The 15,114-nt window shown below is 48.6% G+C and overlaps 6 protein-coding genes across 6 annotated transcripts; 3 read left to right on the top strand and 3 right to left on the bottom strand.

Annotated features, from left to right (window-relative positions):
- The first annotated feature begins 167 nt into the window (after window positions 1-167).
- On the top strand, window positions 168-1,817 carry BO79DRAFT_234900 (zinc-dependent alcohol dehydrogenase). Its single transcript, XM_025684427.1, has 9 exons — window positions 168-419; window positions 482-533; window positions 587-668; window positions 721-742; window positions 802-882; window positions 938-1,031; window positions 1,086-1,136; window positions 1,184-1,440; window positions 1,508-1,817. Exons 1-9 carry the CDS (start codon window positions 188-190, stop codon window positions 1,690-1,692), a joined length of 1,056 nt encoding a protein of 351 aa, XP_025543831.1. The 5' UTR covers window positions 168-187; the 3' UTR covers window positions 1,693-1,817.
- A 386-nt stretch (window positions 1,818-2,203) lies between these two features.
- Window positions 2,204-3,657, top strand: BO79DRAFT_272393 (uncharacterized protein; the record flags this gene model as incomplete). Its single annotated transcript, XM_025687429.1, has 4 exons — window positions 2,204-2,493; window positions 2,545-2,800; window positions 2,848-3,417; window positions 3,462-3,657. The coding sequence occupies 4 exons, from the start codon at window positions 2,204-2,206 to the stop codon at window positions 3,609-3,611; spliced, it is 1,266 nt and encodes a 421-aa protein (XP_025543830.1). The 3' UTR covers window positions 3,612-3,657.
- A 727-nt stretch (window positions 3,658-4,384) lies between these two features.
- On the bottom strand, window positions 4,385-5,884 carry BO79DRAFT_137737 (uncharacterized protein; the record flags this gene model as incomplete). Its single annotated transcript, XM_025678136.1, has 1 exon — window positions 4,385-5,884. The coding sequence occupies one exon, from the start codon at window positions 5,882-5,884 to the stop codon at window positions 4,385-4,387; it is 1,500 nt and encodes a 499-aa protein (XP_025543829.1).
- A 429-nt stretch (window positions 5,885-6,313) lies between these two features.
- On the bottom strand, window positions 6,314-7,189 carry BO79DRAFT_187095 (uncharacterized protein; the record flags this gene model as incomplete). The annotated part of the gene is made up of 1 exon (XM_025680521.1): window positions 6,314-7,189. One exon carries the CDS (start codon window positions 7,187-7,189, stop codon window positions 6,314-6,316), a length of 876 nt encoding a protein of 291 aa, XP_025543828.1.
- Window positions 7,190-10,099: 2,910 nt separating this feature from the next.
- BO79DRAFT_234898 (class I SAM-dependent methyltransferase) lies at window positions 10,100-13,014 on the top strand (the record flags this gene model as incomplete). The annotated part of the gene is made up of 9 exons (XM_025684426.1): window positions 10,100-10,351; window positions 10,412-10,543; window positions 10,598-10,614; window positions 10,665-10,921; window positions 10,969-11,043; window positions 11,091-12,369; window positions 12,421-12,559; window positions 12,612-12,814; window positions 12,876-13,014. 9 exons carry the CDS (start codon window positions 10,100-10,102, stop codon window positions 13,012-13,014), a joined length of 2,493 nt encoding a protein of 830 aa, XP_025543827.1.
- A 952-nt stretch (window positions 13,015-13,966) lies between these two features.
- Window positions 13,967-15,084, bottom strand: BO79DRAFT_42287 (Rer1 family protein). Its single transcript, XM_025689230.1, has 3 exons — window positions 14,833-15,084; window positions 14,260-14,680; window positions 13,967-14,184 (listed from the first exon to the last, which is right to left on the bottom strand). The coding sequence occupies exons 1-3, from the start codon at window positions 14,899-14,901 to the stop codon at window positions 14,105-14,107; spliced, it is 570 nt and encodes a 189-aa protein (XP_025543826.1). The 5' UTR covers window positions 14,902-15,084; the 3' UTR covers window positions 13,967-14,104.
- Window positions 15,085-15,114: the final 30 nt, after the last annotated feature.

Below are 15,114 nucleotides of genomic sequence, written 5' to 3'. Positions count from 1 at the left end.
TGATTTGCACAAGATGTAAGCCAGGCTCCTTAATTCCGATCCAGCCTCACATCTTCAGCGTCGTGATCTGTAACGGTCAGTTGACGTTCATTTTCTCTACTGATGTCAAGCAGTATATTTACCCCGCAACATCCCACCAGCCTTGCTCCGCATCTCCGCAACCACTTCACTTACTACTACATACAACATGGCTATTCCTCAAACCCAAATCGCAGCGGTTCTCCCACCTTCTGGGGCAAATGCCACTTCCAGATTACAGATTATTCATAACCGTTCGATTCCTGTACCTACTGAGGGAGAGGTCCTAGTCAAGCTCGAGTATTCCGGAGTATGCCATTCGGATGTCCACAGCGTGCGGGGGGAGACCCCAATGTTGACGGATGTAGCGGGTCATGAAGGAGTGGGAAAGGTGGTGAAAGGTAAGTGTCTCATGCAATTGCCTTGATAGCATTTGTTCATACCTGACCTGTTATGCGCATAGTGGGCAGTGGTCTCGACGAGCAAACGTGGATGGGACGAAGAGTTGGTATACGGTTCGTACGGCTGTTCATATCAACAGGCAGGTTTTGATTGAGGGGTTTTGCAGATGGCTGTATAGCTCCTGTTTGGAGTGTGAGATTTGCGCTATCAATAATACGGCGTGTCCGTATCAGAAGAATGCCGGAGCAGTAGGAAGATACTGTTAGGTCTTATTAGTGTGGTTATGCTAATTAGGTGCAGAATGTCCCAGGAACATTTCAACGTGAGTGTCCTTAATGTTTCGGCTCTGGATCTGTTTACTGACCAGTGTTTGGACTTCAGAATATGTCGTCAGTCCTGCGATTCAGGCAACTATAATCCCTCCTGAGCTAGCACCGGACGTAGCTGCACCACTCTTGTGCGGTGTGTACAACTGGTCGCCTGGTGTCTTGAAATATCTAAGCTAATCTCACCGCAGCGGGCATCGCCATGTACTCCTCGATCATGAAGACCAAAATTCGATCCGGAGATTGGATTGTGCTTCCTGGAGCAGGTGGAGGCCTAGGACATATGTATGTGCATCTGCAGCTGTTGCTTCCTGACAGATAAAGCTGACGGCATACAAGGGGTGTTCAGATTGCTGCTAAAAAGGGGCTCAAAGTCATTGCAATTGACAGGTATGGCATCCATAATTATAAATTGTCTCGTAGCTCACCCAGCATAGCGGCGAGAAGAAAAAGCAGCTGTGCCTCTCCCTAGGAGCCCACGCCTTCCTAGACTACAAAATAGACGATGTAGAGCGTGAAGTGAAGGCTCTGACCTCAGGGCTTGGTGCGCATGCTGTCATCTGCACAGCCAATAACGAGCCAGCATACATGCAGAGTATGAAAATGCTGCGCAGCTTGGGTGTTTTGGTATGCGTCGGTATACCAAGTGTGCCATTTAGGTTACCGGCGACGCCATTTGAGATGATTGTGAAAGGTGATTCATCTTCGCCACTGCCTTAATTGAACCCAAACGATAGAAACCAGATGCTGACATGAAGCAGGACTAACAATTGTTGGCAACTCCGCCGGAACCGCCAAGGAGATGGAAGAATTGATGGAGATGGCTGTAAAAGGCGATGTGACAGCACATATTGAGTGCTTTGAATTCGACTGCATCGATAATGTCCTGCAGCGACTGGGGCGATCTGAGATTGAGGGACGGGCTGTTGTGCGCATTCCCGAGTAAACCGGTGTCTTTGCTCATTATCATCACATGCAGATGATATGATGACAAGCCACGTTCAGTACGACGTACAGTACAGTACATAGATATGTTTATATCCGAGCCATAGCAACAAACTGTCGGCCCTGATGATGAATATTAGCCGTTAAATTTCAACAGCTATTGAATTAGGTGATGTGTTGCGTGGTGATGTACGGAGTAATCAGGGCAATTTGTGAAGGGGCCAAATAGCCAACAGTGGGCGACTTATAACGTTCCGAACATTTCATTTCTGCTATTTCTGTCATAAATCACAAGATGGCCTTTGAACTTTTAAATAGCTAACCAGAATTCTTTTTGGAAGTACCATACGCATATCCCCAGGAATACGAGTTTTAATACGAGGCATCTTAATGCCCCTCGCTGATAAAGTCGCCACCAGCACCTACACTATTTGAACTTCACCTTCAGGAAAATCATACTTGTGCGAAGACATCCCTTAGCTTGTCTATTTCAGATCTTATTCATCGTCACAATGAGTTCGATATTCTGTTGCCCCTCTATCAATCCGTACCGCCCACAGAAGCTTGATCACGAAGACAAATTCGAGGCATTCATGCAGTGGACCAAGCTTGAATCCTCTCCCACTCTGGACTTGGCCTCAGTAGGGGCCGACACAGTTCCTTATGCAGTTCAGCTTGTGAGGCAGGTCAACTTTGGGCCACAGGAGTCCATCAGATATTTCGCGCCAGCGGGGACTGGCTCCCAGTTCGTGGAAGTTGCCGAAGGAGATTTGATTGAGTGGAACTTCGAAAAACTGAATTCGTATGTGATGACGATCAAAAGTTCAAATAAGATATCGTTAAGATCATGAAGGTACAAGAACTTCAGATGTGAAAAACACAACAAGTTTTATGAAGTCAATCTTTACCAGAGGAATCCTACTATTTCGCATCATTGGCGGGTCAACCTCGCACGACCATCCCGAGATATCGATCTAGCTCTTCGAACGAAAGAGCATCAAATAAAGGAAATAAGAATAGGGAACGAGAGCTCAGAATATAAGACCAATTTAAGGGAAGGCGAAGTATCTGTTCAGGAACAACATGACCCTATAGTCAGATCACTTGAGGTCAGCCAACTCAGCTAACAGGGCATATCAGATCATTAAGGTTTTAGGATACCTCTGCAAAGGGAACGGATTCAAAGTCTCCTGAAATGATCCCTCCAGCTGCCGAACCAGACAATTTGGCCTTGAAAAGTGTGCTGAGGTTCCTACTTCCGCCAGACCGGATATCTCTTAGGTCGAACCATCTCCTATCCCTACTATGCCTTGACTGGCTCAATCAAAAGTTTGATCTCGGGCTTGAGCTTGAATCCTCTTGGATTTCTGGACTTACCATCTCCAACATAATCGTTTTTCTCTGTGGTTGTTTCGACTCTTCTGTCGACGATGAAGTCGATATCGCGGAAGTAGAAGCCTTAGTTATACCTGCAATGAAAGAGAGTGAGCTGACTACGAGACAAAAAGTTTCAGGTCGGGACAGGTTCCAGCAAATCGTGACGAGGATTCTTGATTCTGGCAGTGGGGTTGATTGGGTATCAAAGCACGGTTGTCATGTCCGGAGAGTCTTGGATTCTTTCCCCAGTGCAGACTTTCTTGAAGAATCATTGCGTGCGAATGAGAAATATGAAGATGACTGGAGTCATCAGAATACTAGCGTGATCCAGAGTGCCTTTAATGAAGAGGTAATGCATCTAAATTGTTATATGACACCCGCTAACTAAGACAGCCTGACGAGGAGCCTTCGGTATGGTTAAGTCCTAGTGACAATTATTACCCTCAGCATGAGGTTTACGATTTTGGATATGGCTCCGAGTCCCCGAAAGACTTCACAGCTTGCGATAAAGAATGCGGATACTGTGGTCATTGCGACTATTGAGTATGGACAGTTACGGTTTATCTTCATTTGATACAAAAAGGCTCTGGGACTGTGAGGGCGTTGGAGCAAATATGGAGAATTTTTGGGCGTACTAAAAAAGTTCAGTTGGAGGAATTTGCAACCGTCGAATTTGGCAAATGCTTAACAAACGAACAGTATGATTGCAGAGAAAAGCTTGATCATCAAGAATGCTACACCCAAAGGGCAACTATCGCTAATCTACTAATGCATTTCCTAGTATGTGCCTTGTCTCCTTCAAGCCCAAACCTAGTTGCTTTTAGTATATGTCATTTCATTTGTCAATATCATAGCGGATTCTCACGGGTTAGTATTCTGCTGGCTGAAAGATGTTTTCTTAAGTTTTCAACACCCTATCTTCGACAATTGAAGCGCATCTACCGTGTGTGCCACGAGGTGGTTAGTGGGAGTTAGAGCAGGAAAAGTGAGTGATTGGTGTTCGTCTATTCTATAGAGTCGCGCAGCATCAAGTCGGCCCGTGGCGATTGAGCACTATATACTGCTTATAAGTCATGATCATCTAATAGGGAAATTTCTCGCAGGACGATGGATATGTTGCCTCAGTGGGTGCTAGCGCATTGCAGCATTTCGGCCTGGTGACCGGTGCAGAAGATACTCTTGAAACTCTATGAGACTCCACTGCGAACTATAACATTGAATGTCAGATGTCCAAATCATCAACCAGGAACCAGACTGATCCGATCAGGATACTTGCCGTATGAGGCAGGTGTGCATTTAGCGACGATAGCTGAGGCTTAATGTCCTGCATTACGTACTTCACCCTCGTCTTCGCTGTCCGACATACCTTCCATGAACCATTGCATGTCGATACCTCTAGCCTCACATTGCCGCCTCAACCTTTCTGTATCCGCATATTCTCTGTCGGCTTCTTCTTTTACGAGAGTCATATTCAGTCCCGCTGCTGCCCCACCCACTGTTGTTCCATCCGGTATCGTTTCATCATCTGATGCAGTCCATATCAGAGACCTGTCCCTGAGTTTCAAACTCTTCAGGTCAGGAAATAAGCTCCGATCCTGAGCAACCATCAAGAGTTCCGCCAGCAGACCACTATTATCGGGGAGAACGTCCTGGACAGAAAGAGTTCGAAGGGAGTTCGGAAGCCTGTCAACAAGCCGACCAATGCTAGGTTTCTTGATAGCAGCGTGCGAAAAGATTGATACGAGGTGGGCATGCCGAACAGTCAAATGCTCAAGGGCAGAGAATTCTTGAAAGGACTCAAACGGGATGTTATCCTCGCAAACAGGGATTCCTCCGCTCATGTCAAGCCAAGAATTGTACTGCTTATCATATGTCACGCTGAGAAATTTGAGGGTATCTTTGAATGGAAGAAGAGCCTGAAAAAGTTTTTGAGTATCAAAGCGTCTTTCAATCACCTCTGCGTCTGGGTGAAGTGAGGCTTCGATTGAGAAATGTTCCAGTTCGTTGCATACTTTGAGCCAGTCGAGCATCCCGGTGCACATCCGGACATCGCCCAACGAAATCTGTTTTATGGGACCAACTGAGAGGGGTGGTTCGTGAAAGTAGAGATGACACCCATCATCACTGCTATATTCAGCCGAGATCGAAGAACCTGTGATAGACTGGACATTTGGGAAATAGAGAAACGGAGTGAGGAAAGCTTCGGTTATTCCTTCATCAAGTTGGCAGTGAGCAATGACCTCTCGAAGGAAAGGAAATGGTTGGGTTTCATGAAAGGGTTGCTCTCGCTCTGCGGCTTTATATAGAATGCTGATGAAAAGACGTGAGTCTTCATGCTCAAACTCAATGCGTTCCAGATGCGTCAAGCCAACAAACAAGACTCCTAACCAAGCCTCCATCTTGAATTCGAGCAGGCATTCCTCCCACTCGTCTGTGAACGCTTCACCTGGCCTTAGTATCTTGTTTAATGCTCTGGGCACGAACTTCGCAAATTCATCAATATCCTCGTCACTAGCGTCATGCACTGGTATATTTTTGTCTAAGTACCAGAACAGTTTTACGCTGCGAACCCAGTCTGCCACTTCGGGGTGATTCCAGAGACGAATAACGAGATGGATGTGGGCGTCGGTCAGGGGGATGCCGTATCCCAGGTCAAGATGGTAATAGAGTAATGGTTCGAATATCTTGTGGAATTTCCGACAGCACAGAGTCAAAGCAAGCAAGGTCGATCTCCGTATCTTTTCGCAATTCCCATCTATGTCCAAGGCAATGAACTTGCCTATCATTCCGAGAATCTCTGTTGGTAGGTTCTCCATGGTGTTTCGATTGTAGCTGTTATCACTGCTGCCCCTAGTATATAGTCTGACTCTGGTAGAAGCTGAGACATCGTGTCTGTTTTATATCCGCATTTAGCTATACAGGTGATACTGGTGAACAAATTGCACATACCCGATGCACAGAGACAGATCCTGGTAATAACCTTCATTGCACTGTGACCCAAGATGTGACAAGCAGCAGTGCGGTGATTTCCAAGCGCATTCAGTTTTTAATATCGGAATGGCTCCAAGCCACAAGTTCAAAAGTATATATTTCGTCTGTTTATTCCAAACTTGACTGGTTGTTATGGCTTGGAAAGGCAAATCAAAGGACATTATATGATATTAGATAATGAATAACTAACATCCTGAACATGGCATACAGTAGCAGCAGACAAAAGCATTATAACGTACAGCGACTTCCCATATTTAGGCCATGGTCTTTCCGCTTTCTACCACAATCTCCGAGATGCCGTTGAGATCAATATCACCCATCTTCAACTCCATATCATCGTACTTGTCACTAGTGGGACTCAAAGTAGGGTCAAAAAGAACGGGATCATCTGCTCTTGTCGACCCCACCAGCCACTCAAGTTGCGTCTTCCAGTCCGCCTTTGCCCGAATGGAGACATTGGCCTGGAACTTCCCTTCGTCTTTTCTTTTCAGCAATATGGCTGCCCTCATGGCAGCGGGAACTCCCGTCTTCGTCGCGGGATTCTCAATCAACGTCCACGAGGCACAGTTGGCCTTCCCGTAATTCCGGCCTCGCAGATCAATCGACCCAACGACTGTCGCAGCATAGCTCAACTCACGACTAATGTCATGCCCATACTTCACCGTACTGCTTGCATCGACAAAGTTGCTGACGACAGTTCCCGCACCAAAGGTCAGTGAGCCCTCAGTGGAGGTTGTTTCAGTCTGAGTAGTGCGGGAGACACTGAGGTGCTCATTGGGAGCAATGGCATAGACTTCTGGGTCTGCTGCACCGGGCTCAGAACCAGAGAATTGAAGCTCGATATCGACTTGGGAAATGCGACGGGCACGCTTGCGTGGGTCGAACCGGAACTGCAGAACGATGAGGGTTGCATACGAACTACCGTCCGGGCTGAGTAGCCCATGGACAACGTCGACGCAGGAGCAGCGAATGTCGACTGCGGTCTTGCGCTCAATGTAGTTTTCGCGCTGATAGGGGGCGGAGGGGTCGTTCTGGGTATGGAAGGCACTGCCAGCGTCCCCGGTTGGGCTGAGGCCGATGTCGAAGGTCTCGGGGTGCGAAACCACGGTTGTAGTGACATCTGGCTTCATTGTGGAGGTAGGATTATGTTCTGCCTGAAGAAATATGGAAGTGTATATGATAATTGGGAAGACGGTGGTTTGAAGCCGTGTGAGTGCAAATGGACAACCCTCGAATTGGCCGGATAGTAGCCGACTTTAATAGCCTGATTCTGAGGACGACCTGGTTCCCCTTTGCTGTTGTACTGTTCGAAATCTGCATCCTCGAGAGGATATTGGCGCTGCGCCGCGTCAGCTCAACCTTCCGTCAAGGCCAATGAAGCTGAAGACAAGGATGAATTCTGTACAGCACGCCAGCACGGCGCTTCAGCCTTGAATTCAGCTCACGATGATCCAGATTTAGGACTATTTCGTTGGCTCACATTCATGCTCAATTGCCGCCATAGGGCAGTGCATAGTCTGAACGAATCAACCGACGTGCGCATCGACTGATGTATGCGCGCCGAGGCTAGCCATCGCCTGACATGTTACCAGCTGATTTGACAAACCCTTCCAGAGATACTGCATTTTGCGACTAACGACACCTGTCTATAGGCTCGTGGCGATTGCCAATATGCATCGTTGCTATACATAGTTGGAACTACCAAGAAAGGACGCACTACTTAGTGGGCCGGATATTTTACCGGCTGCTTCACTAGCCCAATAGCATTCTTGAGAATCATATTGAGCGCTTGTCTCAGCGGATCCATATGACAAAAGTGGGAACCGGCGCTTGCGGTGGCCCACTACAAAGGGAGCGGATCATCTGTAGGCGCTAACGGTGAGTCTCCCATAGCCTACCAGTACATGTTGTCAATCTCTAAGGTAGCAAGGTAAACAAGATAGTGGTTCTAAAATTTGCTTTCGCGGCGGTAACTGACACTCAGGTTCATGCAGGTTCGGGGGAAAGCCCTACATATTAAGAACTTAGGTTGAGGTATGCAGTGCCTCAGCGCTAAGAGAATATATTGAAAGGAGTTCGGCAAGTTGGCGCCGAGGATTACGATCAATGTTGATTCTGGCGACGGCGATTCGAATCTGTGAAACATTATGAGCTGATAGGAGGCTAATAATAACAACAGCTTTTATTAACCGCTCTCAGTGTTAGAAGTTTCAGCCTTAAGTCTAGTATCCTTGAGCAGTACTATTCGAGCAGACTTCCAAAATACATTCTTTGATCAGACACTCAACGAATGGATCAGCTCTCTGAAAAAACTACGTCTCCTACGTATGTTAGAGGTACTTTATCGTTCGTTTACAGGGAACAATACGGTGTCTTGTATAATGTTATCTCCCCTTTTAGCTTCGATAGACCAATGCGTATTCAGAACGTACAGCATAATCAATGTCTGGGCATCAAGGCCATATTACATAAGTCTTTAAATTAACCTTAGTCTTCGCACTCTCATCACATCTTAGTCTCTACCCATACCATTATGGCGACCATGCAGCGAATCTTCATACTTCCTCTGCTTTTACACGAGTATTATCAACTACGATTCATTATCTACTGATTGTTGATGAAACTACACTCATGCAGCAAATAGAAGACTTGAACGGCGAATCTTCCTTTACCCAGGTATATAAGGACGGTCAACGACCTCTATTGAAGTGGGGCAAGGTCTTGTGGACCACTTGCACCTCAGGCAATTGAGTGAAGAGAGTGAGATGGAAAGACACTGAGACAATATATTTGGATGTGATGAGGTCTCTTGAGATACGCGGACGATATGAAGATCTTCTGATGGCTGGTTGTGTACATTGTTCTCGACGATGGGCTTCTTTCCTACAGTCGATCATGCAATCGATGAAAGAACGACGAGTCCAAGGTTGAACACATGTCCATTCATGAATCTCACTCTGCTACGACTCGAGTAAATCCTGGAGGACATAAAGTCCGAACATCCTCAGCGCGAGCGACGAACTGGGTCAACTAATCCGATACTACAGGGGTTAGTCTACATGTCTAACCTGAAAGACATAAAGCACTCGGCTATCGCGGTTGCAAGGAGGGGTAACATGTACGGAGACTTCAGGTGGCGGCGAGGGGGCATGCGTACGTGCATGGACCGGGTGAGAGTCGCAGACCAGCCTGTAACTCCTTTGTCAGGCCGGGTAGTTTTGGAAAATTTATGCTTTCATGCTATACTGGAGTTCACTAACTGCCCGTGGGTGTACGAAGTTTATCAGACATGTGCCTCTCCCAGGATCCGGGATCGCCCTAGTACCTGACCAGCGACGAAAAGGAGGGACGGAGGAATAAAGGGAGGGAGGAATCGACGGCAGTGCGTCTGCATCGAGGATCTGCCCGATACAACCTCTTGGTATGACTGCTATTATTGGCAAGACGATGGATGGGTGTTGACCGTTGATCGGGGCCTGTACCAATAAGTTGGAAGAGCAGGGTGCTTGGGGCTGGCGTGCGGGATTCATTGGCGGCGAGTGGCTCCGGGAGCCCACGGCGTGCGGGCACATGCACCCTTGATTGGTCTACCCGAACTATACGCAGATGCATCCATACAAGCTCTGCAACTCTCCTCTTCAATTTCTGCTAACGAGTGCCTCCTACTGCAATTCGGTGCCAGCTGGTCCGCAAGAATCACCCGGAGATCCTTCCTCCACCTCTTCCCGCGAGCCATTCACTCTTTTACCACGGACAGCCAATGCAGCTTATCATCCCCGGACCATGTGTCCCCCTGATAGGGCATCGCGCTGCGCTCATGTCTTTTTAAATTCAACTCGGACCAGGAGGGGCTGTCGCAAGTGGGGCGTGCATCCCAAAGATGTGGCCAACTTCTCCCGCATTGCTCTGTCGGTGCTGCAGAGCAATTGATTCAAGAAGCCGCCCGTTCTCGCAATCTCGAGGCAGGAGATCTGCCTCTCATCTGTCCTTCCTACGACAGGAGGCTTCAACTCTATCCCGTTACACCCCTTTGCGCTCTCATGTCTTCCAGCAGTACAACCGGTCCCTTTTGGGGCCAATTGAACTGGCTACATGTTTACATTGCCGGAACTGCGTTCGCGGTCTGCGCGTTCGTCGCAGTGGTCATGATGTTGTCGTCGCAGAAGCGCAAAATTGACTACAATAGCGGTGTCTTCACCTATCTCAAGTTCGCATACGCGACATTCCTCAAACCCCACGAGAAGCACGGAAATGGCCAACAGGATGCTCTCGAGAGCTTCTACAAGACGCAGGCATGCCAGACAACTGCCAGTTGACTGCCTAGTTCCATTGGCTGACAATACTGGACATAGGCTGGCGTCTATGATGCTACTCGCAAGCGTTTGTTGCGCGGTCGAGAGGATATGCTGGGCCTGGTTGCAGCCCAACTGAAGCACAAGGTCGAGAACAATCAGCTTCAGTCTGGCAAGGCTGTCTGGGTTGATGTAAGTATCACCTATGCAGTCTTACCGAGTGATGAGTACTGACTAACAATGTAGATTGGCGGAGGCACTGGGTGAGTACTCTCGAGGACACAACATCCAACCGACCCCTAACCACTATTAGATACAACATTGAAGCCATGTCTGCATTCCTACCCGTCAAGGACTTCTTCTCCCGCGTTTATCTGGTCGATCTATCACCCTCGCTCTGTGAGGTGGCCCGCCAGCGCTTCGAGAGGCTGGGATGGAAGAACATCCACGTTGTCTGCCAGGATGCTCGCTCCTTCCGTTTGCCGGAGGATGACAAGATCGATCCCCGCAACGAGAGCAGCGCCGGTGCCGACTTGGCAACAATGAGCTATAGCTTGTCTATGATTCCAGGTTGGTGCGCTTAGTGACTGTGAAAGAGTGGTGCTCATACGATGCAGACTACTACAGTGTCATCGACGCGCTACCTGCACTCTTGAGGCCTACTGGCGTTCTCGGAGTGTGTGACTTTTATGGTAAGCCTGGTAGCATCTGTCGACGCAATCCCTCTGACCTCCGATAGTCCAAAGCATTGTTGATGTCTCATCGCGTAACTACACTGGTGGTGCCTTCAATCGACATGTGAACTGGCTCGGTCGTGTCTTCTGGCGTGCCTGGTTCGACGTGGACCGGGTCAGCTTGGAGGCAGCCCGCCGTGACTACCTGGAGTACCGATTCGGAACCGTAATCTCTGCCAGCGAGAGAAACTACCTTTTGGGTGGTATCCCATACTACATCTTTGTCGGTTGCCAGAAAGATTCGACCACACACTCAGGTCGCGAGGCCATAGAGAAGTTGAATGCTTCGTTCACAGAGTCACCGTACCTCTCTCCCGCCAACCATCGCAAGGAGATGGAGACTGCTGTTGTGAACAGCACTCAGGAAATCAGATCCAAGGCTTATGAGTCGGCTGTGATCAATCTGAGCGCGAACCTGCCTCTCCCCTCGTCCTTTTACCAAAATCACCACCACCGTATCTTCTACAATGACCTCCTCCCAAAGCACACTCAGTTCGGAAACGAGTATATCTATGCTTTCAACTGGGAAGACCCCCGCGTTGACCACCGCCTGCTGGACATCAAGCGAGACGATGTCATTCTGGCCATCACCAGCGCCGGTGACAACATCCTCGACTACCTTCAGAAGAGCCCGCGTCGTGTCCATGCGGTTGACTTGAACCCAAATCAGAACCACCTTCTGGAACTCAAGGTGGCTAGCTTCATGGCTCTGGGCCACCGCGATGTGTGGAAGATCTTCGGTGAAGGAAAGCATCCCGAGTTCCGCAACCTACTCATCTCCCGACTGAGCCCACACTTGTCTAGTCAAGCCTTCCAGTACTGGCTGGAGCATACCCATATCTTCACTTCCTCTTCTGGTAAGGGACTCTACGAGACGGGTGGATCGCGCCACGCTATCAAGATGGTCCGCTACCTCTTCAAGGTCTTCGGCCTGGAAAGCCAGGTACGACAGCTCTGTGAAGCCCAGACCCTGGCAGAACAGCGCGAGATCTGGCCCCGAATCCGTTCCGTCCTGATGAGCAAGCCTCTTCACTGGGCAGTGGTGGGAACAGAATGGTTCGCATGGAAGGCCGCAGGCGTGCCTCGCAACCAGCGTAACATGATCATCGATGACTACTTCAAGAGAAACGGCTTAAACAAGGACATGAAGCAGGCGAAGGATGTCAGTGGCAAGTCGATCTGGGAGTACGTGGTAGACACCTTGGATCCGGTGGTCCAGGACACTCTGATCAGCAACGACAACTACTTTTACTTCCTCTGCTTGCAGGGACAGTTCTCGCGGAGGTAAGCTCATCATGCCACTGAAGCATACGTTCCCTAACTAATGAATGGCAGATGTCATCCTGCATACCTCTCCCCCAAGGCCCACGTGAAGCTCTCCTCACCCGGCGCTTTCGACGGTCTCCGCATCCACACAGACGAAATCAACGAAGTGATCAAGCGGATCAAGCCACGCAGCCTGACTATAGCTGTGGTATGTCTCTACTCCAACCCTCGCAATACACTCAAACTGACAAATCATATAGGTCATGGACTCCATGGACTGGTTCGACCCCGAAGGCGAAGAAGCCTCCATCCAAGCACAGAAACTGAATCACGCCCTGAAGATGGGTGGCCGGATACTACTCCGTTCCGCGAGCATCGAGCCATGGTATATCCAGCATTTTGAGCAGAATGGCTTCTCTGCCCGCCGCGTTGGTGCCAGATTCCCGGGCACTTGCATTGACCGGTGAGCATAATCATCATATTGGTATCTATACCATACGAATAACTATACTAACGGAAAACAGTGTAAACATGTACGCCTCCACCTGGATCTGCACCAAGACGCAAGAACTCGATCGTCCCGCACCTAGTCGCGCCATGTCCGCTCTGTCATTGGACAACATCACCCCGAAGAGGAACAGCGTAGAGCATCTTGAGATCTGATTTTGCTTTTCCCCTTGAATAATAATGTTGCTATGTTTCCTACATACCGATGATGATTGATACTTATTGCCTTGATGGCATGTGAACGTTTCTTTCCTACATTCTCCTATTCCTTCCATCGATGACCTTGATGTTTTACTCTATGCACATAGTCAAAAGTCTAGAATAGACAACAATGAACTTTACCTGTATGCCACAAGTAACTACTACTTACTTCTTATCACACATGTGACTCTATATAATGTGGTTTTTCTACAACATGAAGGAGTAGAGAAGAACCTCAGGCTTTCTTTCTGCTATATAAGTAGTACCCACTACTAGACCAATCAAGCCTGACCCATTACTACTTACCACTAGTACTGGGAGTCGATGACTATTTGAAGAATACTTATCCCGGGATCCTGTAAACTGGACTAACTATCAGATTAGCAACACTTTGATCTATTCGTTAGCCACAATACCAGTAAGTTACACACAATACAGTAAAGATAAGCTTAAGTTCTAATAGCACAGGGATGTAGAGGCAGACGCAGGAGTAAAAGAAGCGAGAAGAACAATAAGCATAAACGGCATTGACTTAAATCTGTACACATTGAATAGTAGGAAGATACTAGTATAACATCCCGGTAGTAAAGTTTCATAAAGTCAGTTCACACACAGACACATGCACACACAAGGCCACACGAGGTCACACTCAAAAGATCATCATGAAGAGAAGAGAAGGAAACAGCGAGAATTAAAGGGGTTGTAAGGTAGTTATTGTGCTTGTCTTGTTCCATTGTCCTCATGTGTCTACCAACAGCCTGTTCTGGCATGAAGGAGAGTACATGGGGTAAGGCATAGACAGGAAGGGGAGAAGTATCCCGGACGGTCACATCTAATTCATCAATAATATATAGACGTACTAGGGTAAGCCATCAGAGAAAGAGCACAAAGCCAAGCATCGCATAGCATGACATGACGAACTTCATCATCAAATCACACCACATCATCGTCTCGTCTCATCACATCTCATTGCAATCTGCCGTGACTCATTTATCCAGGCAGACGAAAAGATATATCTATTTTTCTTTTTGTGTTCGTGTCGCTTTTATGACCGACCGTACCGCGTCTTACCGAACGAGAACGGCACATAGCGGTACTTGATCATGTGCTGGATCTGGCGGCGCACTAGTAGATTGATTCGGGTTAGCCTTCCACCAAATTCGCCTCCCAGCAAAGATAAGCAGATTTTGGTAGACTCACTGGTCAACACAAACAGAATAATCCAGTAAACCACCAAGACAGGCCAGAACACCGGGATATCAAAGACGGCGAACCACGAGCACACGAAGCCGATAGCAATGGCGCGAGTGGCCGAGTGCCAGAACTTGAATTCGGGGAGACGGCGGATGAAAGGACGGAACTCGTCGTCTTGCTTCATGGGCAGGCTGGGTGCGGCGGCGTCGCCGTCTTCCAGACCCTCATCCTGCGTCAGGGACGGGTCGAACTTGGGTTGCAGGAAGAGGAGGAAGAGGTTGAGCAGGTAGATGCCGAGGGTGTAGGCCACGATGTACCATCCCTGGGCGAGGACGATTCTCAGGAAGAAGATGAGGAGTAGGACGACGGTGCCGGTCCAGCGGTAGGCTGTGAATGGGGTGGAGGCGTCGAGGTAGGTTTGGTATTGCTGTGTGAGGTAGTAGTTAGCTTATCATGTCATGTCATGGTCCGTGGGTAGGAGTTGTTTGTTGGGATAGCGCATGGGTATGTCGTCTGCGCTGGGTGCAGGATTGCGACAGGTATTGCAAGAAACAGATCAGAGAAAGTGTATGTACATACCCTAGCCAGCTTCGAGGTTTGCGCCGTCACGGCCGTGAAAGGCGTCTGCTCAGGCTCAGGAACGTCCATGGTGGAAATGTGGATGTGGCTATCTATCGCGTAGCAGGAAGAAGAGAGGAGAGTGGAGAGAGAGAGAGAGAGGAGACGAAAAAGCGGACAAGAAGGCACCCAGTAGACTCAGCGCATAGGGCACAAAGACAGCACCGAGCACGGACAGAAAGCAATGGATTAGGAATGCGAAAGTGCTTCAGCTGATGAAGGTGAAGGACAGCCCAGCCAGCC

The sequence above is a fragment of the Aspergillus costaricaensis genome, assembly GCF_003184835.1.
Source record: "Aspergillus costaricaensis CBS 115574 unplaced genomic scaffold BO79scaffold_3, whole genome shotgun sequence".
In the NCBI taxonomy this organism is placed as follows: domain Eukaryota; kingdom Fungi; phylum Ascomycota; class Eurotiomycetes; order Eurotiales; family Aspergillaceae; genus Aspergillus; species Aspergillus costaricensis.
This window is presented reverse-complemented; position numbering and strand designations above follow the sequence as displayed.

Excerpts from the sequence above, each read along its gene's own strand:
- BO79DRAFT_234900 (XM_025684427.1), top strand. The coding sequence starts at position 188 with ATGGCTATTCCTCAAACCCAAATCGCAGCGGTTCTCCCACCTTCTGGG. Across the intron at positions 669-720 it reads ATCAGAAGAATGCCGGAGCA|AATGTCCCAGGAACATTTCA; the intron begins GTAGGAAGATAC and ends AATTAGGTGCAG. Across the intron at positions 1,032-1,085 it reads GGTGGAGGCCTAGGACATAT|GGGTGTTCAGATTGCTGCTA; the intron begins GTATGTGCATCT and ends ACGGCATACAAG.
- BO79DRAFT_42287 (XM_025689230.1), bottom strand. The coding sequence starts at position 14,901 with ATGGACGTTCCTGAGCCTGAGCAGACGCCTTTCACGGCCGTGACGGCG. Across the intron at positions 14,681-14,832 it reads AAACCTCGAAGCTGGCTAGG|CAATACCAAACCTACCTCGA; the intron begins GTATGTACATAC and ends TACCTCACACAG. Across the intron at positions 14,185-14,259 it reads TATTCTGTTTGTGTTGACCA|TGCGCCGCCAGATCCAGCAC; the intron begins GTGAGTCTACCA and ends TCAATCTACTAG.